At 37.0% G+C, this 24674-nt stretch overlaps 3 protein-coding genes across 4 annotated transcripts; 2 read left to right on the forward strand and 1 right to left on the reverse strand.

Moving 5' to 3' along the window:
- The first annotated feature begins 607 nt into the window (after nucleotides 1-607).
- On the forward strand, nucleotides 608-9183 carry axdnd1 (axonemal dynein light chain domain containing 1). The gene is made up of 25 exons (XM_043222292.1): nucleotides 608-1118; nucleotides 1975-2147; nucleotides 2218-2321; nucleotides 2395-2473; nucleotides 2564-2649; nucleotides 2724-2780; nucleotides 3352-3460; nucleotides 3623-3744; nucleotides 3825-3965; nucleotides 4048-4152; nucleotides 4684-4804; nucleotides 4897-4998; nucleotides 5075-5241; nucleotides 5310-5379; nucleotides 5462-5696; nucleotides 5782-5998; nucleotides 6271-6364; nucleotides 6681-6868; nucleotides 6954-7044; nucleotides 7134-7235; nucleotides 7320-7421; nucleotides 7531-7644; nucleotides 7721-7812; nucleotides 8460-8590; nucleotides 8867-9183. Exons 1-25 carry the CDS (start codon nucleotides 1037-1039, stop codon nucleotides 8983-8985), a joined length of 3003 nt encoding a protein of 1000 aa, XP_043078227.1. The 5' UTR covers nucleotides 608-1036; the 3' UTR covers nucleotides 8986-9183.
- On the reverse strand, nucleotides 9052-11899 carry nphs2 (NPHS2 stomatin family member, podocin). Of its 2 annotated transcripts, XM_043222294.1 has the most exons (9): nucleotides 11535-11899; nucleotides 11353-11456; nucleotides 11183-11255; nucleotides 10852-10934; nucleotides 10199-10228; nucleotides 10025-10117; nucleotides 9895-9950; nucleotides 9740-9818; nucleotides 9052-9654 (listed from the first exon to the last, which is right to left on the reverse strand). In XM_043222294.1, the coding sequence occupies exons 1-9, from the start codon at nucleotides 11845-11847 to the stop codon at nucleotides 9388-9390; spliced, it is 1098 nt and encodes a 365-aa protein (XP_043078229.1). In that variant the 5' UTR covers nucleotides 11848-11899; the 3' UTR covers nucleotides 9052-9387. The 2 variants fall into 2 exon arrangements, with proteins under 2 accessions (XP_043078229.1, XP_043078228.1); XM_043222293.1 differs by having other exon boundaries at nucleotides 10025-10228.
- A 783-nt stretch (nucleotides 11900-12682) lies between these two features.
- On the forward strand, nucleotides 12683-22056 carry tdrd5 (tudor domain containing 5). Its single transcript, XM_043222312.1, is given in 18 exon segments — nucleotides 12683-12950; nucleotides 13158-13394; nucleotides 14669-15091; nucleotides 15172-15323; nucleotides 15408-15491; nucleotides 15577-15633; nucleotides 16085-16253; nucleotides 16358-16527; nucleotides 16752-16966; nucleotides 17070-17279; nucleotides 17895-17961; nucleotides 18607-18804; nucleotides 18901-19017; nucleotides 20087-20200; nucleotides 20288-20425; nucleotides 21298-21366; nucleotides 21369-21447; nucleotides 21543-22056. Coding segments are annotated over 17 exon segments (2682 nt in total). The 5' UTR covers nucleotides 12683-12950; nucleotides 13158-13165; the 3' UTR covers nucleotides 21734-22056.
- Nucleotides 22057-24674: the final 2618 nt, after the last annotated feature.

Below are 24674 nucleotides of genomic sequence, written 5' to 3' on the forward strand. Positions count from 1 at the left end.
TTATTCCAACGTCTAATCATGTTCATTTTATTAATTGAAATTGTAATTAGAAACCATAATATGCTTTAGAATTACATTTTGTAAAGAAAAACTTCTCTATTATTTGTATAGTTTTATATTATTATTTCCATAGTATAGCCTTTATTTTTATATTTTCAATTGTCATGTTAAAGTTTTTTTGTTTTTTTTTTGTCTAAAATAATTTTGTTATGTGCTGTTGTTATTTTTCTTTTTGTTATTTTTGTGTTTTTAAATTTTTTTTTTAGCTTTAGTAATTTTAGTACTTCAGTTTATTTGTGTTTTTATGTGAACAAAATAATATTAACTTTTACTATTGGCCATTTGCTTACGTTAACTAGCCAGAATTAATAATTAATCTATTTTTATGAATAAGAATTAGTAAGGATGTTAATATTATTATTATTTAATATCAGTATTTTTAGAATTTAAATTTTCGTATTAATTTAAGTTTAACTTTTAGTAAATTTGTAATGTGCCGTTACCTTTTTGTTTGTTTGTTTTACATTTTTTTGTGTGTTTCTTTTTTCGGTAAAGCTTTATTTATATTTCAGTATTTAGTCATTTTGGTGGGCTACTTCAACTTCTTTCGAGTGATGACCAGTTTTTCAATTAAAGTTAATAATTTTAATTTAAGGTAACAATAAAAGAAAACTCATTTGTTTGGCTGCCATGGCATCATTAAACCGCTAAATTATTAATAAGACAACTTTTGAATATTTAAAAAGGGTTAATTTTCCTAAGGAAACAACTTATGCTAGCGATAAAAGAACTGTAATATATATATAAAGGGTTATGTTTTGTTCATGTTCATCGAGCGTCTGTTACTCAGGAAAGTTACGTAAGTTAGAGACGCGACGTATCCATGGCAACGAACTTTTATTAGCCGCGGGTTTGGATTAGCGGCTCGCGCGCGCAGGCGCTAGCCGAACCTGATGCACGGAGAACGGCAGAAATTTGGACGTTTTGGCGCCTTTTCGCGGTCCTTCGTCCAGCAGCGAGTTTGTCCGGTGTGAGTATGTCGGTGTCCGTCGGCTGCAGCGCGTCTCCTCCGGAGGGAGAGAGAGCAGAGAGCCGCCGGACGAGGAGATCCACCGACCGTGAGTCAGCTCGGACTACATCTACACTCACAAGTTTTTAAAGCTACATCAACAACTTTCTTCTGTAACTTTATTGTTAATATTCATGTGTTCCATTTTTTTCTTTGTTAATCCGACGTTTTTAAAGCTAGCATAAACTTCATTGTTAGCTAATATTTGTTCCAATTCAAAATCTATTTCTTGTAATGTTTTGTTATTATTAATAGCCTACAGATTCAGCTTTTTCTTTCTTTATTTCTTTCTTTCTGTCAAACTGCCATCTTTGTTATTCTTGATATCCTATTTATTTACCAATCAGGTTTGATATCTGTTATCCTTAACATTTATGTATGCCACATTACAAATAATTTATCATTCTTGTTAATTTAATTTATTGATAAACACCAACTTTGTTCTTAATTCATTTTTATATATTATTCTGAATATTAAAAATGTTCAGTCAACGTTTTTTTTTTTCATATCACAATCTTAATTCTGTTATTCTTAATAACCCATTCATTCATTTATTCAATATCACTCAAAAGTTTTTTTTATTCTTAACATTTATTTATATATGCCACATCACAAAGCCTTTCTTTTACTATTCATATTTATTTATGCCTAATTACCAACTTTGTTCTTAATGTTTTTATTATTCCACATTACTTTATTGTATTTTCATTCTTTCATTCATCACTTGTGTGTGATTTATATTTATATATATATATATATATATATATATATGTATATATATGTGTGTGTGTGTGTGTGTTTATATATATATATATATATATATATATATATATATATATATATATATATATATATATATATATATACAATATCTTTCATAATTTTGTGTCTATTTAATGTCTAGTGGTGGCAGATCTTCCTCAGGTGAAAGAGAGGACACCTGTTAAAGTCAGAAGCAGCCTCCAAGCCCGTGATGATTTAATTCCAGACGAGCTCCTCGCAACTTTAACATCCACCACCTGTCCTCAAAACAGACTCGGACCCCTCCGATTAACCAAAACCCCTAGGGACTTTAAGGTCTGTGCCACCTTTTCTTTTTCAGATTGTATTTAGTAACTAAATCATCTCTTTTTACCTCTTCTCCCAGGTTTGTTTAATACATCGCACTGATGCCGTGTGGCACCATCCCGCTAGACGCGAGAAATACCAATACTTTCTCAACCAGCCGACTTCACTGACCGGAGCTGGAAGGTTGGAATGAATCTTTATACAAGTATATACCGAGACATTTTCTGTCTCACTGTGTTTGTTTGAATCCGAACAGAGACATATCCTTCCTCTGCGATGCTCGACTGCCTCTCCCACCAGCGGCTGAACGAAGCCCCGCTCAGGGAGATCAAAATGCACGTGATGGGAGAATAACCTGAATTTGGTGCTAAGTTCTTCATATCGTTTTGTATGTTGAAACTTTGTGGTGTTTTTTTGTGTTGAAGGACGCAAGTTCACTGGAAACTTTAATCCCGGAAGAATATCACATCATAAAAAACAAAGGCCTTAAGGGACTGCAGTGCTATGACGAGTAAGCGTCTCTGTTGGGTTCAGTAACAACATCTGTCTCGTTCTACAGCTAAACAAGGTTCATTTCTTTTATAGCAAATTTACGGTTCTCCTAGAAGATGACAAACAGAAGCTAAGAGTCTTTCCATCAATGTGAGTCGTATTCTGCAATACATTATTCATCTATCTATCTATCTATCTATCTATCTATCTATCTATCTATTTATCTATCCCCAACTGTACCCAACATCATTTATTCGTTAATATTTTATTTTATAATATATGTTTATGACACATTGCTCTTTTTTTGTTAGAATATATGCTATATTACCAATATTTTTGTTTTAGGATCTAGTTTTTGTTAAAAAATATTATTATAAATATTGTTATAAATATTTAAAAATATTTTTAAACAACCACAAAGAAGAATTTTTTTATTAAAAACATTAGAATAAACATATATAAAATATAATATTTATCAATACATAATGGTTATATATATTGTATTCTGAATATTTATAATATTATATTTATCTTTTAATTATGTTTTAAGAAGACATATGTATGGTCTAATTTATTACATACAATATTAAAATCATTAATAATATAAATATTTATAATACTTTATATTTTCTAATCAACCACTTTTCTTTTTTTCTTTTAATCTCTTTTGAATTTTTAGTATTAATGGTAATATTTATAAAATTGTCTAAACAACCTCTAGGAAACCAAGCGGACGTCTTGAGGTGATACAGTTAATGAAAGTGATGGACAAAATGCTGGAAAAAGCAGGTGTCAATCAAGAGTTTCAAGAGTTAACAGAACTCTCACAGGTTAGTTAAAAAAAAGATTACAATAAATCAATAAAGAAAGGAATATCATTTAGCTTCTCATAGGTTGGTATGTTTACGTATGTAGGTTAATATGTAAAAAAATAATGCATACAATTATGACTTAAATGATGTAAGTGTATGTTTATAAAACATATGTTTTAGATTGAAAATTTACTGGAGCTGGTTCACATCGAGCAGAACATCTACAACATAGTATTCCACGAGCTAATCCGTCAGGTCAGCGTTGAGTGTGTCGAAAGAGGACAACTCCTCGCCAAGATCAGGTCTGCATCATAGCTTCACCTCTGTTTTTCCACTGGCTTTTCATTAAAGAGTGACCTCACTTCCTCTTCCACTTGTCCAGGGAGAGGTACGTGGCTCTACTTGACCGTATCCCACGGCAGGTGAAGGGTCTGCACACGGAAACCTTAGCGCAGAAGGCTCTAGACCGCCGGCTCACTGAAGAAATCATTCACTTCAAAAGCTCCATTGCAAAGCTTAATTTGTAAGCTGAATACAGCTTCTAAAAGATTGACCGAGTGTGATTTTTGATAGTTTTAACCTTGTGTAAATTTGACCTGCAAAAGGGAACTGAGTGCTATGAAAGAACATGATGAGAATGTGTCCAAAGAGGCAGAGGAAGTCAAGGAGGAGCTCGCTAAAGCCTTGGAGGAGTCACAACGCAATGCAAAGTGCGTTAAATGGTTAAACGTAAGGCCAGATTTACTGAAAAGGGCAAATTAGAGCAAGAGCGAAATTCCTATGGGTGTGGAAATTTCTGCAGGTAATTTACTAACTTAAAATTTGTACAACTGAGGCCGTATGAATTAGCCACTTCATAAAATATGTATGCCGTGAGATTGGGCTGGGGTGATCTACTTACGACACAGGCACAAAATAGTTAAAGACAAGCTTTTTTGGGGCGTTAAAGGTGCAAATAGCAGTCATTTGATAAGCGCAATTGTTAGTAGTGTGATTAATTTTAATACTTTCCTCCCATAAATTTTGTAAATGTTCATTGAGTTCAGGTGCAAAAATAACTGTCCACTCCATTTCATCGATAATTTTTCATGTTTTTTTTTGTAAATCCTGACAATACTAAAGACGGTTTGCACTGACAAAAGCTGTCAGTAAATCTGGCCCCTATTGTTTAACACAGACCTTCGCTGATTCATTGTAATTTTACATCAGTCAGTCAGTCAAATTAAGTGACTTTTCTGCAGTATTGTAGCAGAGTACCATGAGCTTTATGAGCTGCAGCGAAGGAGACTTGAAAGACAGATGTCTCAGCTATGTGATGAAACAGACCTCTGGAGAAAAGCCACCTATAGTCTTGCAGTCAAGGTGACTTTGTCTCATTCTGCTTGGCAATTCAATGACTTTTATTTTGAAAATTTATTATATCCGAGTCTAAATATCGCACATATTTCTTTCAGATAATAAAGATAAATAAACTTCATCTGGTCAGACGGCTACATATTAGTGAGCAGACCTGGGCCAAGACTGCAGATCATTTCACTGTTTTCCTAACAGCAAAGGTACATAAAGTACTCAATATATGATTCTGTGAAGATTTGACATGTAATGTTATATCCATGTTATTTTTATTTACAGGACTCTGAGGATGTTTCTTACATCATGGAATTGACTGACCAATGGAAAGATAAACTGACCGACTTCATGGAGAACCTCAGAGAGGCTGAAAATATACAGCGCAAGACCATAGAATCTATCCGTGCAAATGTTGTCAAGTGGCACAAGTTTTATGTAGAGAAATCAAGGTCAGTAAAGGGATTTTTTCTTTGTATTTTTGTTACTTCTTTATTAACTTTGCTCTATTGTTTTAAAGGAACCCTAATATAAATGCTGACAAGTCTTCAGAAGATGAGCTGTCCCAGGACCTGAAGCAATGGTCAAAGGTTAGCAATCATTTTTTATATTTATAATGACCTACTTTCCTCTTTAAATGTAAAAATTATAGCTATCTCTGTCTACTTGTAGGTCTTGACACAGCAGTGTGAGAGATATGGAGGAGAGGACCTAGTGTCTGCTCAGGAAACACTTGAAAAGCTAACAAATATACAAGAGTCCTGGACTGAGGTTTGTCTACAGCTCTTTAGGAGACACCCTGGTGCAGATGGAGGCCCACCTAAAGGACAAGAGGCCATGAGGGAGTTGGCAAAGGCCATTACAGGGCTCCAGAACCAATTGGGAATCCGTATTAGTGGAGAAAGTGGTGAGAACTAAGCTCTTTATTTCCTCACATAGTCTTGTTTGGTTTTTCAATAGATATTGACATCTGTTCTTGGTTGTTTTTGCAGGGATCCATGCAACGCTAATGTTGCTTATTGAAAATATGGAGTTCTGGTCAAGAAGATTTAAGACCTTGAGTGGACTTACAGAGGAGCAGTTGTTGGGTGATTGGCTCAAGTTGGAGGAAGCTCTTGTTAACTTGATGAATCTGTCTAAGGAGGCTCTCCAACTAGTGAACAGCACACAGTCAGAACGGGACAGGGCTAAAAAGAAATCCCACACCAAGTAAGACAGATCCAAGGATCAAACATTATAGCTATCTTGCAAAATGGATTACTTTTAAGGTGGCATCCTAAACAAAATGATTAAAAAGATTCTATTGAAATTGAGCTATTCTAGACAACATCTCTGCATTCAATAATGAAAGGCCTTTAGCTGAAAATTGAGTGTTTAATCTTGTTACTATACATTACTGACACACTATTCTCCAAATTTAATACTGTTCTGTGCTTTGACACAACATGTATTGTTACATTTCCCTATTTGTATCTGTGCAGGATTGAAATGAATGAGGTCTTAAAGGCAATGAAGGAATTCCGGTTCTCTCAAGAAAATTTTTTCAACTGTGAAAATATGAGGCTTCATGAGGAGGTACTCCCCAAGACTGCGTAACATTTCTGGCATGCCCTAAGTCAGGGACATCCACTCCTGTTCCTGGAGGTCACCCTACCTCAGAGTTTAGATATAATTTGTTCACCAAATGCATTGTAAGCCTAAGTATGTTGTAGAAACCATTAGTACCAGTAGAAATTTAGCCGAAGACATTTAGTCATTTTCGGATTACCTGGTTCAGGGATTTTTAACCACAATTCGACCTGAACTCTGCAGGAAGGTGGATTTCCTCGACTAGGACAGGATGTCCAAGATCCAAGCCATGAATGATGATGATCTCATAATTTGTTTTCAGGTAACTTCTCTTCACACCAAGTTGATTCGATGGATGGTGGACCTTCTGCTTATGATGGTGCCAGTCCAAGAACCCAATCTTCCAATGCCTGAATTAAACACCACTGTGGACGTGTCTGTTGAGAAGCTGGAGGATGATGCCAGGAACCTCTCTGGGAAGCTTGACTACTTCTCCAAGTACATCACAAGGTAATCTCATTAAACTCAATTTATCAAGAAGATATATCTTTGCTGATTGTAGTAAGCATAAATTCTTTACACAATTGTCCTGCAGCTCTTGTCAGGCTATTGTGGAGCAGGCAATACAGAAGAGCTCAGCTCAGTATGACACAGAGAATGAGCTCTATCAACTTGCTAAACTTCAGGTGCTTTTGATCCCTCTGATCTTCTTAACCAATGTGAACTCTTTTAAATTTACTTCTCGTCTATAATGCCATTGATTATGTTTGGTCAGAAAGAGTGTGGCGAGTGGGTGGAGGCCTGTCGAATACTACTGTCAGATGTGAAGGGAAGCCTTGTGGACCTGCAGCTGTCTGGAAAAACTGTTCCACAGCCTGTGAGCATCAACAGCATAGGCTCTCTGGTAGAATATAGCTATGCTAGTACATAATGTGAGTAACTTTCTTGTATATCTGTTTAGCTCAAACAACAACCAGATGAACCTATCCAAGTAGATGAAGAGGAACACTTGACCATAAAAGACACCACTGGGCCTTATTCTTTCCAAAGTGCTGATGAATATGTAACTAACACTTTTTTTCACTCTTTTTTTCCATATAAGCTATTGCTAGCCATATAGCTAGTTTGGTTACATGGATTAACACCAAATAAATAAACCAAATTCTCCTCAGGCTGAAGAAAAGGCCAGCACACATGACAAAGATGGCTCAGTCATGAAGCTTGTTGGTTATGATGGCAATATCATCGAGAAGAACTTGGGAGAAGACACAGTCCAACTTACAGGGGTGGGTTGGCCAAACATCTCCTTCAGCTTCCTATCTACAGAGTGTAAAGCATAAAACTTTTCTTATTATTTACCAGACGGAAGAACTTGTGGTATCTCCTCACACTGAAAATGCCAAGGACGCCTTCAATGCATTAGAAACACTGAAAACTCTTCAGCAAGGGCTTCTGTAAGTATTAGACATATACATTTCCTCTTTAAGGATTAGTTCAGAACAATGTTTTTGAGGAAAAGAGTTTTTTTTTCTCTATACAGTGGATTTCCCCAGGGACTAACAGGTTGAAGTTCTGGAAAAGGCTCTATATGATCTTAATCATGATTAAGTAACAAGGGTCTCATCTAGTGAAACAATCAGTCATAAAAAAAACAAAACAAAAAACATATACCTTTGAATATACCTTTTAACCACAAATTCTTGCCTTGCAGTAGCTCTGCGAAAGTCATGCAGGATATAGGCAGATGTAGATTCACCTTAAAACGTCTGACATATTTCCAACATGAGTACGTAATCATCATATTAGTATTCCACATCATAAAGTTTTTAGTTTTTTTAGAAAATGACCAGACATTTTGCTAGATAAGGCCCTTAATGCTTGGCTAGTATCGTGTAAAGTACAATGAAGCTGCGATGGGACTGCCATTTGAACCTTCAACATGTTGGTCCCTGTTAAAACATCAATTTCTTTTTGACTGAAGAAAGAAACACATGAACAATTAAATTAGTAAATTATCAGGAATTGTTTGTATTCTGGAAGTTAACTAATACTTTAATCAGATCTGTACAGTAGTGGTCTTTACATAAGCTGTATTGTCCAGGGATGTAGAAAAGCGAGCTATCAGCGCGGAGGTACGAGCGTTAAAGGCAGAGGAAGACCTACAGGCAGCTCTGGACAAGATTCAAGATCTGGAGAGACAGCTACAGGCTCGGCCCAGTGTGGAGACCAAGTGTAAGTGTGTCAGAGGCTAACACTTAGATACAGAACAAGATTAATGCTGTGGTCACATTAGCCAAATATTTTCAAAATTTTGCAGACAATAAGGTCTATTGTCTGTTGTATATTTTTAGTAGTGAATGACTTTTCAAGTACATTTCAAACCCTGCAGCTTTCCATTGGCCAACTTCAACTTAAACCTGTTGTGAAATTTAAATACAGTATGTAAATTTTTAAATACAGTATGAAACTGACCTGTTTCTCATTTCTGATTATATTTACCCTTTACAGCGAGCAAGAAGAATGTAGCACCCTCACACAAGGCCCCCAGCACCCCTTCTGAAGCTAAAACGAGAAGTCAGAAACCTGAAGCCAGCCCAAAACTGTCCAGAGTCACCAAAAAACGCTAAATGGGACAAAATACCACACTGGAGCTTATGCGTGGTAAAAAAAAAAAAAAAAACATAAAACACATCTGAATTTGAAGTGTAATTGTATTGCAGATAACGTAAAATAATTATTCATTATGAGGTTTGCTGAAGATTACATGCTGCAGTCTGTAACTTTTTTTTGTTTACAATTAAGATAATAAACAAGTAAATCATAAATCCACTTTCCAAACAGTTTTTGGTTTTGGTTCTTCTGAACCACTACACTACACCTATAATATGTTTTTCACTAGAGCACCAAAATTTACTGCAGCTTTAACAGTGTAGATTATTAGTATGTTAGGTTAAAATGAGAGTGCAAGGTCAATACTGTATCGGTAAAATAAGTAAGTGTTCTTCCTAAGTAAACACTTACAGCTGTCTTTACATCATGGGTGAGTCTTTGTTTGCATCATCTGAGCCGTCACCTGCGGTCAGACCTTGATTGGCAGGTCTGGTCAAACTGGTGAGGTTGATGGATTGAGTAAGGACATCAGAAGGTATGTTGAGGACCACGGCGGGCTGCTCAGAGCGCAGATTGTTGAGGAGCTGCAGGAGACGAAGGTGCACAGCCAGTGGAGAACCAGAAAGAGACTCTACGGAGGCCTTCAAAGCCTCGCAAGCCGCCTTTTCTCCCTCTGCAGAGATCACCTGTGCCAAGCGTAGTGGTTAAAAAGCTGAGTTTGGAAACTGACAGGTTGTGGGTTCAAATCCCATTTTGAACAGAAGGCCTTACTTTGACTTGTGCCTGCCGTCTCGCTTCGGCCTCCACAGCAAAGTTGCGTTGCAGCTCAGGTGGAAGGTGGATTTCTTCTCTGCATCAGTAAACGTACAGTATGTAATGAGTCCCGTAATGCGATGACTTTTATTGTCCAATCTCTGTGTACTTACATTTCTGCTCTTTCCACATTGATACCCCACCTGCAGGTTACCGAGTCTAAACTGACCTGCCCAACAAGTGAAAACTTAGTAAACATCGTGTTTCAAGCCCTCAGGAGGTGTCGTATCTGTTGACATCTACCTGAATCTCCCGGGCCATGCGTTTGCGGTCCAGCAAAATGTCAGTGAAGGCGTGACGGGCCAATACCTCTCTTACAGACACCTGGGCCAAAGCCTGCAGCACATCTGGGATGTCGGCAAGGGAGGAATAACACACAGACACATTCTCGATACGATAGTAACACACCGCGCTTACTTCGGTACACACCAGATCTTTGGTCACCACCTGAGGATACAATGACATGGAATTATATGGCTTGCTGGATTTATAGTATATTAGACTTTCTCACCAGTTGATCAAATGGGTCCAAATCTTCTTTTTACTTGCATTGAAAGACCCAAGCCATATCTAGAAACCTAAAGGGGGTGTTTTGATTGGACTAGTCTTCGACCAGTTGACACCCTTATGTTTACATACGTGTGAGTGAGATGGTGTATTTCACAGTCAGCTTTTTTACAGTGCACTTCATTAAACGACTTAAAGGTCACCTCAGAAACTACAACGCTGCCTACACAGACCATAGTCAGTAGTCATTAAGTTTTTTCCAGGAATGAAAGGGAGGATAGGAGCGCTAGGAGGACAGTGCTTTGGACATTGCAATCTGTTGAATGTTCAGCAGACAATATATCTCTCCAAACAAACTTTCAGTACACAAAAACTCAATAAAACCGTTCGTGAGTTTTGACTTTCGTACAGTGCATTCCATTGTAAAGACTTTTAAACTATCCCTTACATGCTAGTTTTAATCCACATTAAATACAGTATGGCATCAAACTTGATTTAAAATCTGCGTGCAGAAAATATAGAGGCTTTTTTTTTTGTTGTTGTTTTGAAAGCAAAGAAATTACCGTGTGAGGAGGGATCTTCAGTATTTTCAGACGAATGTCGACAATATGGCACACATCCAAAAATGGGAGATAAAACATCAGCCCTGCAGCAAAATGAAACAAGAAAATAAATGTTATTAATGTTAACATACCAAAATAACATTAAATTTGTTCAAATATTAAATTAAATTGTAATATATATTCAATACATTTGAATATCAAAATATGAACAAAAATCAAATAGCATTTAAAAATAAATGTATCAGTTGCCAAAAATTTTATACGTGTCACATAAAATGCTAACTAGAACCTGGCTAACTGTAAAAATGTTAATGTATAAATTAAAATGTACCAGGGCCCCTAGGTCTCTTCTGCAGTAAATGTCCCAATCGAAATTTCACGGCTCTCTCATGTTCTCTCACAATCTACAAATAAACAATTTTATACATAATTAAAGTTGAACACAGTTACCAATTACATATAATTTTTTTCAATATTTAATCCCATAAGTCGAAAGCATACCTTCACACAGAACCATATGGAAATAGGAAAGAAGAAGATCACCACAGACAGGACAAAAACGATAAGAAGCAGCTCGCAAACTCCAAGGTATGTTTTCTTCAAGGCTTTAGAAAACATTTAAGACAGAAGAACATGCTTTAGGTTCTCCATCTTTTCTGTAATGTTTTCTTCTCCACACTTACCTTCTCCAGGCCCTTCAGTCTCTAATAATCCCAATAACTCCTCTCGATCTTCTTTTATTCGTTCCCTCACACTGTCTACATTTACAACAGTGCTGCTGGAGTTGATCTGAGCCTCTTTGGCTTCAGCTCTTTCTTCTTCCTCTTCTGTTTTTTCTTTTCTTTTGTGGGGCTCTTGGAGCTTCACTGATTTGGGGGCTTTGGTTTTCCTCTCTTTAGCAGAAGGCGATGGTTCTCGCGTTACCCGTCCAGTTCTTGAAGACTGCTGAGATGTTTCTGTTCTTTTCTCCATCACGGCCTCGCTCATAAGAAGCATCTGATGTCTGCTCTGCTCCTGAGAACTTCTGTGGGTCTGAACAGGGAGTATCTCTGAAAGCCTCTGCAGGTTCATATGATGAAAGGGGAGTGTTTGCACTCTTTTAATTAATTTTTTACAGTGGTAACATCCTACACAGAGGTACTGGCTGGAAAATATGTGTTATCTATCCATCTATATTTATTTATTTTTAGTAAATATATAATTATTAAGAGCAACATTTTTCGAAAAGCATTATTTGGTTAAATCCAGGGGAAAATGTCATGTTTGTGAAAGTTTTTAAACATTTACATCGCCTAGTGTTCTAAAATTATAAACTGTATAATTATATCATTTTCTAAAAGCAAAGCAAAATGTTTTGTGAAACAAACATGTATATAGGGTACATTAAGTTGAGTAATAGGAAAGATCAAGATTATTATTTTAAGACCTTTGTTTAATGCCAAGGTCATGTTTATTAGATAGCTATAAATATGTACAGAACATTACTTCCTTAAACGTATAAATCTGGCAAAATGAGTGTTTTACATGTGACAATTTTCAGTTTGTTTTTGTTTTGCACAATATTTTATATTAAAAAATAAATCGCAGAATTTTGGAAAGAAATAATAATGTAAACAGGCTTTTTTCATAATAAACGTAATGCATGTATCCTATGTAAAATGTTTTTAACGCTTATTTACACATTCAGGCCGTTTTAGTAGCATTTACTTTTTTTTTTTTTTTAATTACATTTTTAAGAAAATTTGAAAATGATACTATGTGGGGAAAAATTAAAATATACATCAGAAAACCTTGTGAAGCCGTCTGCAAATAAAGTCAGAAAGTTAATCGTCAGCACGAGGAGCTTGATTGATGCTGATGAAGCACGTGCCCCGGGAAGTCTGCAGCTTCTGCCCACACTAAAGAAAAACACGCTTTTGGACTTTGCGCACGCTGCTGATTTAAAAAAAAGCAATCTCGGAGGACATTTTTGACGCAATTTCCATTGTGTCAAAAGCGCTCGCGCAACTGTGACGCAAAATTCCCATTTTTTAAAAAAAATACGTTTCCTGTCGCGTGATCTCAACGGAACGACAGAACGCGTTCGTCGTGTGCAAAAGGTAATGCCTCGTCCACAAAACACAACAATAACGCGAATGCAAAGATATACGCGTTTAAAAGCGTGTAAGCGCGTGCGTTTTGCTTTTAAGCAAATAAAACGGTTATGCTTAGGGTGTTGACAGGAGGGAGGAATGACATTTAAGGTTAAATTGCCATGTTTTTGTAAGCTATGAAGTAAGCGAATTGAGTCCATCTTGTGTTTTTAGCTGTCAGGATGACCCAAGATCAGCTCCTGGTCGGTTTGAAGAAGGACGTCCGCTCTCTTCTGGTCTCTGCTAAGCATGGTTTGACCCCTGAGCAGCTCAAGAAAGACTACCAGACCATGCTGGGCTTCCCCATGCCCCTCAGGCTGCTGGGATTCAGAAATGTTTTGGATATGGTGAAGGAAATGCCGGATGTCGTGCACTTGAAGTTCCACCCAGATGGCAGCATCGTTTTGAAAGGTGATATTAGTATTTGATCAGTTTGGTTGGCTGTCGATCAACATTTATGGGATAGAGAATGCCTTTTCTTGAATGCACCCTGAAGTTGCTACATTTGGTTTCTATGAATTACTGCGTTGTATTGCTAGTCGCAAGCTGTTGATATTGGGGGAGGGTTTTCTTTCCCTCTAGTCGGCATTTGATTGGACAAACATTTGGACACACCCACAGGTGCAAGATGAGTCAATGACTACGTTTACATGATCACAAATAATACAATTATAATAATATTTGCTGAAACAGTAGTAAGAGCTGTTTTGGGAGAAGGGGGAAAAAAGACTTGGGCCGGTAATTCTGAAAAGACACGATCGGCATTGGTATTTTTATCTGTTTATCCTATGGGCGGGACTTCTGGTTTGTTAGTCACTATAGTTAAATAAAGAGAGGAATAACAACATGCAGTAAACGGTAAAACAGTTTGCACTACAAATCAGTGTGTGCATAATTAAAATTATACATTAAAATAATATGGTAAGACACATCAATTATCTAGCAGCAAAATAAACTGCTTTGGACAACTAAAAATAGCTGGGTGGGGATGAGACCGGAGGCTAAACCCATAGAAACTTTTACATTAAAAAAACGTGGATAGATAATTACGTTTTTAAAAAATATCAATGTGTTAGTTGGATTTAGCCTTGATATTTGTTAAAAGTATGGGTGTAAATAACATTTATATCAAATATTTTTGGTTCAGGTAATTCGGTTTGGACAAATGTATTCAGCATTTATTCGAACACTGCACATGCAAAAAGTTTGTGTGTGGGTCCGGGGCTGTTAAAAAATAAAACTGTAAAAAAGAAAAAAAGATGTGACCTGGAGAAAAAAGCATGTTAACAAAAATATATAATGACGTTAACTGATGTTTAACTGAAATATTTGTAAAAATGAAAAAAAAACAAAAAAACAATCCTATCTAGTTGCCAAGGTAACATTTTTCATTTTTATTTAGTTTAAATTAAAATACCTCAAACTGAAATAAAATGACCAAAAACTATGTAAACCAATAAAATAAAAATGAAAAAAAAAACATTAAAATATGAATAAAACTAATAATAATTACCTCAGTGATACAAAAATATCAATGTGTGGGACACCTTTTTAAACACTCAAAACGAAATGTGTTTTAATGCGATCAAAAATGTAACACCAGTTTGTTCTTCCATTTTGCTTCAGGTATATCATGGCCTTTAGAACTATTAAAAGTTGTTTTGTTTTTATTTTTCTGTTTGCAGCCGTTGTAAATGAGAGCACCAAAGGCATCCAAGAGCTGGTGGCTAAGCAACGTGACCCCAAAACAAAATCTAACTTTCGGAGGGGACCACCAGGAAACTTCCACATCTCTTACCCACGAAACCAACCCGTTTTTCTTCCACGCCGTGGCCAATCAAAACCCGCTCTGCCCGCTCAACTGCGTAGCCAATTAAAACAATTGCTATCTCACGGGCCAGTCAGATTATCAGAGCTGGAGTCCAGGTATATGGCGCAATTTGGAAAGCCGCTCAACATCACGCAGTATGGCTTCTACTCCATTTCCGAGATGCTAGCATCCGCCGCGGATTTCATAATCATGCAGCAGAGTCGCACAGGCTCGCAACTTCTGCTGAGGAATGCCATAATGCCACAAAATCGGATCAGACATCTGATGAAAAAGCCACGTATGCATATAAGAATAGAATTTCTGGAGACAGAAGCTCTTGTTTTTGGTTCAGATCAATTCTTTGTCTTTTCCATGCAGTGGCTACTCCCTTGGTGGCGAAACAGAAGCCTATCAGTCCTAAAGCAACTTCGCCCCCAGAGAGGAACCAGCAAGAATCGCATTCCACCCGTGATGTTTCTAAACCGGAACCTGTGAAGGCAGAGCACTCTTTTGAAGAAACCATTTTTAAGGTTTGGATATTGACATGAAAGTAGGGTGACGTTTGGTGTTGCGCTGTGCCTGAATCAATACTGTTGAGATGCATCTTCTCACAGCTTGAGGAGGAGCTCAGGCAGCAGATCCTCGAGAAGGGCACCGCTGGCACCGTCAGCCATGAGCTGAAAGATAAGCTACGGAAGGTCGGACGTAAATGCTTTAAAACTCAGCCTCGCTTGTCTCATCTTCTCGCCTTGGCTTATTTTTGAGATATGGATCTTGTTTCAGGTTGTAGCTGAAAATGGCAACGGGATCTCCATTCACAATCTTCCCACAGAATACAAGGTATCGTCACAAAGTCTGTCAAAACCACATCGGAGTTCATATCTGAAGAAAAAAAAAAGACAATTCTGCTTACTGAAAATTAAGCATTTTTTGTACTTTGCTGCATCTCTTTTTTTTCCATGGAAGCCTGTTGTTGCCACAGGTTCTGACTATTTCTCAAACATTTGTAACTCATAGTTCAGACTTTCTTTATTCTTTATTTAATCTTTTTGATTTAGTTGTTTCCCCGCCATAAAATAAAGTAGGTAATTGTGAAACTTCTTACGATTTGAAAATACCGAACTTGGGTTTTCGCACTTTCCCACATCTATCATTGAGTAAATTTAATAGCCAATATGTGCTTTTTATTGTATTGTTTTTGAATCGCAAAATCCTCCGCAATATTTTTTTCTAGAGTTTCTAAAAGGCACAAGTGAGCTTTTCTTATTGTTTTATCTGTTTTTGATGTTAGCGAATGTATGGCGAGGAGTTGCCGGTGACCCAGTATGGCTTTCTGAGCGTGACCGAAATGGTTGGGGCTTTGAGTGACACATTGTCCATCCAAGAAGGTGCTGACAAAAGTGAAAACCAATGGATGGTTGTCGAGTTCAAACCAAATGACATACAACCCACTGAACCTGGTACTTAGCTTTTATGTCATATTGATTTGAAAAGACAAATGAGGGCTTCTTGCTTATTGATCATCTTTAATGAAATTTTGATTGTGATGTATAACTTTTGCAAGAATCATCTCCGGGTCACGGCACCACCGCCAACGAATCCCAGAATCCCTCCAGCAAAGCCAATTACTTCAGCTGTGCCGAATCTGCATGGGAGCGCGAAGAGGTGGAGAAATGCACAGACACCCAAGAGTCCCAGAGTGAGCTCAGAATCACCAATAAAACCATCCATCAGGTTAAGATTCATTATTGATAATCCATTATCATTCCCTCCAATATCAATCCTAAGGATACTTACAAAATTTACTTTAGTAAAGTTGCGTGGTATTTACTTATAATTAACATTATTAATACTACATATAATGGAACAACATAATATACTAAAAATGATTTCTTTAGTGCTTCTTAAGATCAACTAAGTCTACTGAGTATCATAAGAGTGTAATGTGTTGGTTGTAGATGACGGATCTTTTCCCAGAGCTGGTGGTGAGTGGAGTTTCGGCGGTTCCTCCAGACGCGGTGCGCTGCCAGAAGCTGAAGCCCCCGGCTCACAGGAGGGAGAGAGAGCTGGTGCCAGTCCTGGTGGAGCAGACGGAGTCTCCCAGCCACTTCTACATCCGCTTCAGCAACAACAAAGAAGCCAGAGCCCTGGAGAACATGATGATTGAAATGCGGTATCTTGCTCATTACGCTGAATTGTCACCGATTTATTTCAGTATCATGTGGGCTGGGATTGAGTAGTATGTCTTTTTGAACATGCCTAATACTCGTTTCCAGGAGCTGTTACTCCTACCCGGAAGTGATGGAGAGATACCGGCTGCCTGATGAGTATGTGCGGCGGGGTCAAGTGTGCTGTGTGGCTCCCAGAGACATGTGGTTCTACCGGGTAGTGATCCACGAGCTGTTCAGTGATACTGAAGTAAAGGTGTACTATGTTGACTTTGGAGACATAACAAAAGTGGAACGAAACAGCCTCCGGTTTCTCAAGTAAGTTCATAAAATGTAATAAATTAATGAAAGTGTTGTTTAAACCTAAACCTTTCATGTAAATGATTACATGAGCTTTTGGATTTGTTTTACAATTATTGGCATCACCATAAATTATAGATGTTGCATCTGTTTAGGATGTATATATGGAAGCCAGTTTCCACCACTAGATTAAAAATAAAAAAGGTAATTGCGACTTTTAATCTCACGAATCTGCCCTATTTTTTTTTTCTTCTTGTTTTTTTGTAATTGCAAGTTTACATCTCACAATTGTGACTTTTTTTTTCTCAGAATTGCATGAAATAAACTCAGCTGTGGTTTATAAAGTCAGTATTTCATAAGCATGACATTCTGAGAAATTAACTCACAATTGTGATATATAAATTGAGAATTGCGTGATATAAATGTGCAGTTCTGAGAAATAAACTTGCAATTGCAAAAGTGAGGATGGCGATTTTGTATCACGCAGTTCTAAAAAAAAAAAGTCAGAACTGTGAAATTAAAAAGTTGCAATAACCTTTTTATTTTTATTTATTTATTTATTTAGAGACAGAAATAGGCTTCTATAAATGTTTTTTATCTCTGCTCATTTGTATAATCTCAAAATCTTTCCAGAGCTTGTTATGCTGATCTTCCAGCTCAGGCTGTCCCGGCAATGTTAGCTGGAGTTCGGCCCCTCACAGTAAGCAGTGTTTTTATTGTTAACTAAAACTGTTGAACATTTAAAAAAAAAAAAAAAATTAAGTTAAAACCAAAATAGATCATTACATTGTGTTGATTGCAATGAAATCTTTTCATCTTTTTTTGGAGTAAAATGTCACAATTTATTCAACTGAGTAAACTATTACTTTAAAATAGTCTATGAAGGTTGGGTAATATAAGATAAAAATCACAAATATCTCAACATTCTTAAGAATTTTGATGTATTATGATTTATATTTGATGCAGTTTTTTTTACTTGGTACTTATTTTCATTGAAAATGAATAATTACACAAATGCAATAAAATGTATTCCTTTTTAAAAAATGTATTTAAATGAGCAGTCTGTCTTTTCTACGTAATTTTCTTTCAATGCAAGCAAAAGGGCTTCTTATAACAAAGTAATAACGACTTTGATACTGATTCAGTGAACTGAATGAATTGATTCCGAGCAGGTGATTCATTAGGCTGATTCAAATGCTTAACCTCTAAATCTGTCATTCATTCACAAATCCGACTACACTATTTGTGTTTGCGTTCCATGCAGTAGATGGACAACCAGCTTTTATTGCTCATTAGCTATTTTCATTTTCTTCACGTCCTTTTTCTTTCTCTATTTTTTCCTCAGAGCACTTGGACTCAGAGTGCGATCAGCGCTTTCCAGAGGATGTGCTGTGAGCGCACTCTGGTGGCCGCCGTCCACAGCTACCAAGAGGACTTCCTGTTGCTCTTCCTGTGCGACACAAACACGGAGGAGGATGTTTACGTTCACCTTGCTTTACAGAAGGAGGGCCACGCCCTTCCCTCCATCACCGCTTATGGATTGGTCTGGTTTCAGTTCGTTATTTAAAACCTCTTGCATAAAACCCAACAAGTATCAGTGCTTTAGTGCTTGCTGGTTTCTTCTGGTTTGGCTTTTTAGGTGTCAGGGAAGTTTAACCCAGTGACATGTTATTTTGGAGATGATCAGCTTGGGGAAGTACAGGAGTGCCTCTCACCGTCCACATCTTTTCCAGAAAACAAGAACTCCTCTCTAACGGTATCTTTAATATACAAATCCAGCTTTATGGAACAGCACTGATGGGCTCTAAGCCAGTGAAGCTCTATGTATGTCTGTCTGCTCAGGCTGTCAGTAAAGGGAAGACGGTGAGCATCAATGGATCCTGTGTTCGGGAGCTTTTAAAGGGATAGTTCAACCAAAAATGAAAATTAGCCCATGATTTACTCACCCTCAAGCCATTCTAGGTGTATATGGATTTCTTTTTTTAAACGAGTACAATCTGAGTTTATTTAAAGATCGTCCTGCTTCTTCCAAGCTTTATAATAGCAGTGAAGGGGGTCGAGATTTTGAAGCCCACTAAAGTGCGTCCATTCCATCATAAAAAGTGCTCCACACGCCTCCAGGGGGTTAACAAGGACCACCTAAAGTGAAAAATCTCTATTTTATAAACCGTAATCCCTAACTTAGATTTTTCTTGAACTCCTAATGGTCTTTATCTGAAATTCATATACACCTAGAATGGCTTGAGGGTGAGTAAATCATGGGCTAATTTTCATTTTCATAATTTTTCATGAGTAAATTACGGTGTAACTTTTTTTTTTATTTTTGGGTGAACTATTACTTTATAGTGAGTCAAATGCAAATCTGTTTTACAAAAGGAATTATCTTGCATGTTGCTATGTAGTTAAGCAAATTCATATACAAGGTGTCTCTTCACAAATTTTTGAAAAATGTGTGTGTATATATTATAATAAAACTACTGCAATATAACATTGTTTTAATACTAAATATTATGATTAAAAAATAATTGCACAATGCAGTTTCATTGCTTGTAAAAATATCTATTGTATGTAAATTTCCTGAAGATAAATTTTAAACCCATGGAAACAACATATTTCATCAGTAAACTACAAAACTCAAGCACTATTATATTAAAATGTACGTATAATAAGTATTTTTACAAGCAATGAAACAGTTGTGCAATTTTTTTTTATAGTAATATTTTGATTGTATTAAAGTTATATTGCAGTAGCTTTATAATAAAGTTTGTGGGCAGCTAACCAAAGTAATGTAAGGAGTTCATTAATCCTGGTTTGTTTTCTTCCAGCTTTCTAGCTCTGAAAATGGAGAAACCAGCTTTTCCTCTGTATATGTGGACTCAGCCCTCGACATTCCTGCCCTTGAGTTTATTAATATTCCTGACTTCAATACTGCAGCTAAAGTGAGTCGCATTTTTATATATATAAAATACAAACACACACAATAATATTTTCAGATTAATTTCTTTAAACCTCATATTTCCTTTCAGAGTGGAAAAGTAAATCCATCTGAGGCTCCGCAGGCTGAAGACTCATTATGCAGTGAATGGGATCAGGGATGGACAGCAGAGGATGAAAATGATAAGAACAAACTAGAACCTGACGTCAAGACCGAAGACGAATCGAAAGTAAGGATGCCAACTTGTCCACAGTAGGCATGACATGGCAGCTTTGCAGTGTCGCACGCTTTTGACAAGTAAAAGGGGTAAAGCCTGAGGTAAAAATCTGATCCCAGCGTTCATAAATGAAGCTTTAGACTTTCAATCCTTGTGGCGTTTAGCCCACAGTCATCACTCAAAATGACACGAGGTGCTCTGCGTCTGGAGATTTAATCTCCTGACGTATTGTTCCTCTTTTTACATCCCTGCTCTCCTGCTGAGCCCTTTGGGAGGCACTTGATCTTAATTGTGTGGTGATTAGATGAGAATGTTAATTAGCCTCTCCGCGGAGGTTCATCTGTTTAATCATTCAACAAAACGGTTCATTGGAAAAGGCAAGTTTCTACAAGAAACATGCAGTAGTCATTTTCAGCTGTTTGCGGGATGAAACCACAGAATCTAGTTGAGCAGTTGTCGTTTCTCTTAAAGCTAGAGTGCGTCATTTTTGATGTCGAAATACTTGCTTACATACTTATATTAATGTTAAATGTTAAAACGTTAATTGTTTAATGTGTAAAATATGGAAAATATTTTAACGCACACATTAACATTGTCTATTATTAATTAATATAAAAATTGTACAGTATTGTACAATTAAGCAAATATATTTTACGATACTTGCTAAAATGTGCAGAGATAACTATAATTAAGCCATTTATTTAATCCAAACCCTTAATCCAAAGTATCTTAATTTCTGTTCCATTTTACGGGTTTGGAACGGCATTCTAATTAATGAAACAATTTTCATTTGGGTGAATTATTCCTCTAAACATTTTTTAAAAACAAATTAAATGATCTACATGGCCACATCAATGGTTTTTTCCCTGTGTTTTTTCACGTAGCCTCACACTGCGCCTGCTCCTCTGCCCGTCCAAGCAGCAGTGTGTGAACCACAGGTGCGCGCGCGTCCTTGATTGAACCAAAGGCCAACCCACTCACACACACCAGACCTTACACCCCTGACCCCATCAGGATCAACTCCAGCTATGCAGGTAACCGCACATCGGTGCCACCAAAGAACTTGCTTCCTCGTGAAATCCAAATCAACCGCGTTGGTTTTGACGACGAGATTTCCTAGTTTTTCCAGGTGTACCTGTTAATCTGGTCCAGCCCCAGCTCTCCCTCTTCATGAAGCAGTTGTTCGGCAGTCCATTTCATCTGGGACCGCTTCCAAACCCTCTCTTCCAGCAGCACACATCTCCGCTAGCCCTGAGACCAGCCGCCCGTCTCTCTGCCGGGGCTAACATGCTGCACTGGCGCTCCAATTACATAGCCTGACCGGCCACAAGTAGTGCGTGCTTTGTACTTTTGTCATATTTAATAACTTAAGTTCTTTCGTTACATCCCAGAAATATATCAATTGATACATAAAAAAGCCGCAGACAACGACAAAGTGGCTAAGTTTCTTATTCTTTTTCAGCGCAATGTTTCTCCAGCAGCACGTCGTTCTTTATTTTGATGTATTAGCATGCTGACGTTTTGTGTGTTTTCTCCATGAACCGGCCGTTTGTTTGTTGATTCGTTAAGTTGCTTGTTCGGTGTTCTATTCAGATTTTTACTTTTATCAAGAACCAAAATGTTTTATATATATATTAAAAAAACACAGAAAATTATCAAATTGTGTGCGTCTTGCGTCTGATATTATTTTTAGGCATTTAAAACGAGTATTTAATGGCTTGAAGCACTTTTCTGGGACTTTTCTTTAAAAAATTGGTCACTCCAACATGCTACCGATGCTCTGTTCATCTTTCCGTGACCAGTGTTTTCTGGTTTCACTGGATCGTTCATAAAACGTGCAGCAGTGTACGAAATTCAATCAGTGGCTTCCCAACATCCCTGTTTGTTTTATTTTATGTACCTTCGATCAATTCCACCCACTGGTTTTCCGCCTTTTGGGATATTTAGTCCTCCGTGGGAGGATCCTTGCTCCACTGAACATGTTGAAATATTAAATTACTCAAGCAGGATGTCGCGTAACCAAGTGCATCCGTAATGTGCCACACAAACAGTGGAGCCGAGGAAGGAGCACGGGTTGCTGGAGCGCCACCGTTCCCGAATCTTCCTTGTTTGGACCAATTAGTGTTAATGGCTTCTTAATGGGCTTTCTTCAAGGCCCCGAAGATGCCTGGTATCTTAACGAGGGGAAGCTGGGGAAGCAAAAAATATGACCTCATTTAAAGAAGGGAGGGACAAAAGCTGAATGTTGCAGAAACCAAATTAGCATTGGACGCTAAGCTAATGAAGTATTATTTTTCTCAGTATTAAAACTCATTTCTGCTATAAAAAAATCAGGGCTTGGTCAGTTTTGACTGTCACAGTTATACCTTTTCATGTCCATTTTTGTCACATGGCATTATGGCATAAAAAGCTGATTTGAGAATTGACATTTTTATAAGTGTGATTTTTGTCCTTTTTATAAGTGTGGTATATTTTTTCATACATTGTAAAAATATTTGTATTTTATTATTACATTTATTTTTAATCTTTCAATTCTGACTTTAAATGTACAGTAAAAAAATTGCAAGATGTAAAATCAATTCTTATTAAAGTCATTGATTACATATTTTTATAAGATTTTTTTTTAAATGTTTTCCTATTACTTTAACCTGATATCTCAATTTAAGCGTACTATATTTTTATTTATTTTTCTATTGCACATCTACTTTTAATCCCACAATTTTCTCTTATCACAAAATTTAAACTTGTCAGTTGAATCTCACTTTGACTTTATTTATATTGGGCGTAATTAATACTTCCAAGCCAAAAAAAAGTCCCTCCTTCGGGGGAATTTTTTCAGACATTTGAAATTATTCTTACACAAAGAAACTAGCGATCACACTCATAAGCGGTAGGTCGATTGCATTTCCATTAACTGTTTATTGTTATGAAATACAATGCACGTCAGTATTTTTTATTATTTTAATGAAAACGAAGCATAAAATCAAATCACATGCAGTCAAAAGGCCTTTCCTCTCTATGTTTCGTCAAGCTTATAATATGCTTTGCCACAGCTGATGAATTCTAATATCTTTTGCTAACCTCTGCCAGCTCCAATAATGGAAGATGAACTCGATAAGCAAAACAAGGCAGTGAGTCATTTTTTGTGGTGACACCACTGTTTGTTAGAGCAATGCTAGCATGTCTGTATTCATGTGACGAGCCGTACAAATTACATAAGGACTTCATTTAAAATCATATCTCAGTGTGGAGCATCAGAACAATCACGTCCGCCACCAAATGGGTTGTGTCGTGATTCTTTTGTCCTTTTCGAAGCCTCAGAGCTCTTCACTGATGAACTTTTAGAGAATTTGGAGAATGACGCGGAGGTTTATGCCATTAGGAGAGCCTTTGTGCGAATGCAAGAGGGAAGAGAGCTCTGATAGGGATCAAATTAAAGCACACTGCTGCATGGCAAATCGTATTACCCTGGTTAACTGACCCACGCGGACATTTTCCCTGCCAAGATGCCACTGGTTACCATAGAGACCTGTTGTTCAGCTAAGCAGTCTCTCCAAGAGTCGAAATGTGGACAGAATGTTCGTTACCGAGTTATCATATACCTCAACCAAATATGGTTTTGAGTCAAAAATCTAATAAAGCCATAATAAAGCTCACAAACACCTTGTTTTATTAATTTTATCACAAAAAATGTAAAATAAAAATAAGTCTCATCCTTCAGTTTAACTATAGATAAACAACTGGACAAATAACATTATTGGAAATGCAGTAAACATTAAAAATGATACCAGTTTGCAATATTAAGCAGCACAGGCAGTTGTTTTACATCTCGCTGTTGCTTGTTTTAATGTAAAAAGTGAGACAAACAAAATCTCCCTCTCTCTCTCTGTATGCATGTAATATTAATTATCGTTTTCATATTATGTTTAGAAGGCCTAGCCTACTTCATATCAGAATTAAATTTCAGCAGGCCTCCACCGGTCACAACTGACCAACCATAAAACACACACTTTCTCATTCAAAAATAATATATAATATATACTAATTAGCGCATTTCAGGGGGTTACAAATGACACTTTTCATATCTGATAATATTTTGGGATTAAATGGGTTAACTGCCAATAAAATACCCTTATTTCCGGTCTCAAGTTAACCCCTGTCATCCGACACAACTCTACGGACACTCCATTACTCAATGAACGACTTTTATTGTATAAAATGTCTGTTAAGTTATACCCGTGGAACTGAGCGCTGTCCCCTC

Source organism: Puntigrus tetrazona, chromosome 22 (assembly GCF_018831695.1).
Source record: "Puntigrus tetrazona isolate hp1 chromosome 22, ASM1883169v1, whole genome shotgun sequence".
NCBI classification, from domain to species: domain Eukaryota; kingdom Metazoa; phylum Chordata; class Actinopteri; order Cypriniformes; family Cyprinidae; genus Puntigrus; species Puntigrus tetrazona.

Excerpts from the sequence above, each read along its gene's own strand:
- nphs2 (XM_043222293.1), bottom strand. The coding sequence starts at position 11,847 with ATGCTTCTTATGAGCGAGGCCGTGATGGAGAAAAGAACAGAAACATCT. Across the intron at positions 11,457-11,534 it reads GACTGAAGGGCCTGGAGAAG|CCTTGAAGAAAACATACCTT; the intron begins GTAAGTGTGGAG and ends TGTTTTCTAAAG. Across the intron at positions 9,655-9,739 it reads GACGGCAGGCACAAGTCAAA|GTGATCTCTGCAGAGGGAGA; the intron begins GTAAGGCCTTCT and ends CGCTTGGCACAG.
- axdnd1 (XM_043222292.1), top strand. The coding sequence starts at position 1,037 with ATGTCGGTGTCCGTCGGCTGCAGCGCGTCTCCTCCGGAGGGAGAGAGA. Across the intron at positions 1,119-1,974 it reads GACGAGGAGATCCACCGACC|TGGTGGCAGATCTTCCTCAG; the intron begins GTGAGTCAGCTC and ends TTTAATGTCTAG. Across the intron at positions 4,153-4,683 it reads GAGTCACAACGCAATGCAAA|TATTGTAGCAGAGTACCATG; the intron begins GTGCGTTAAATG and ends ACTTTTCTGCAG.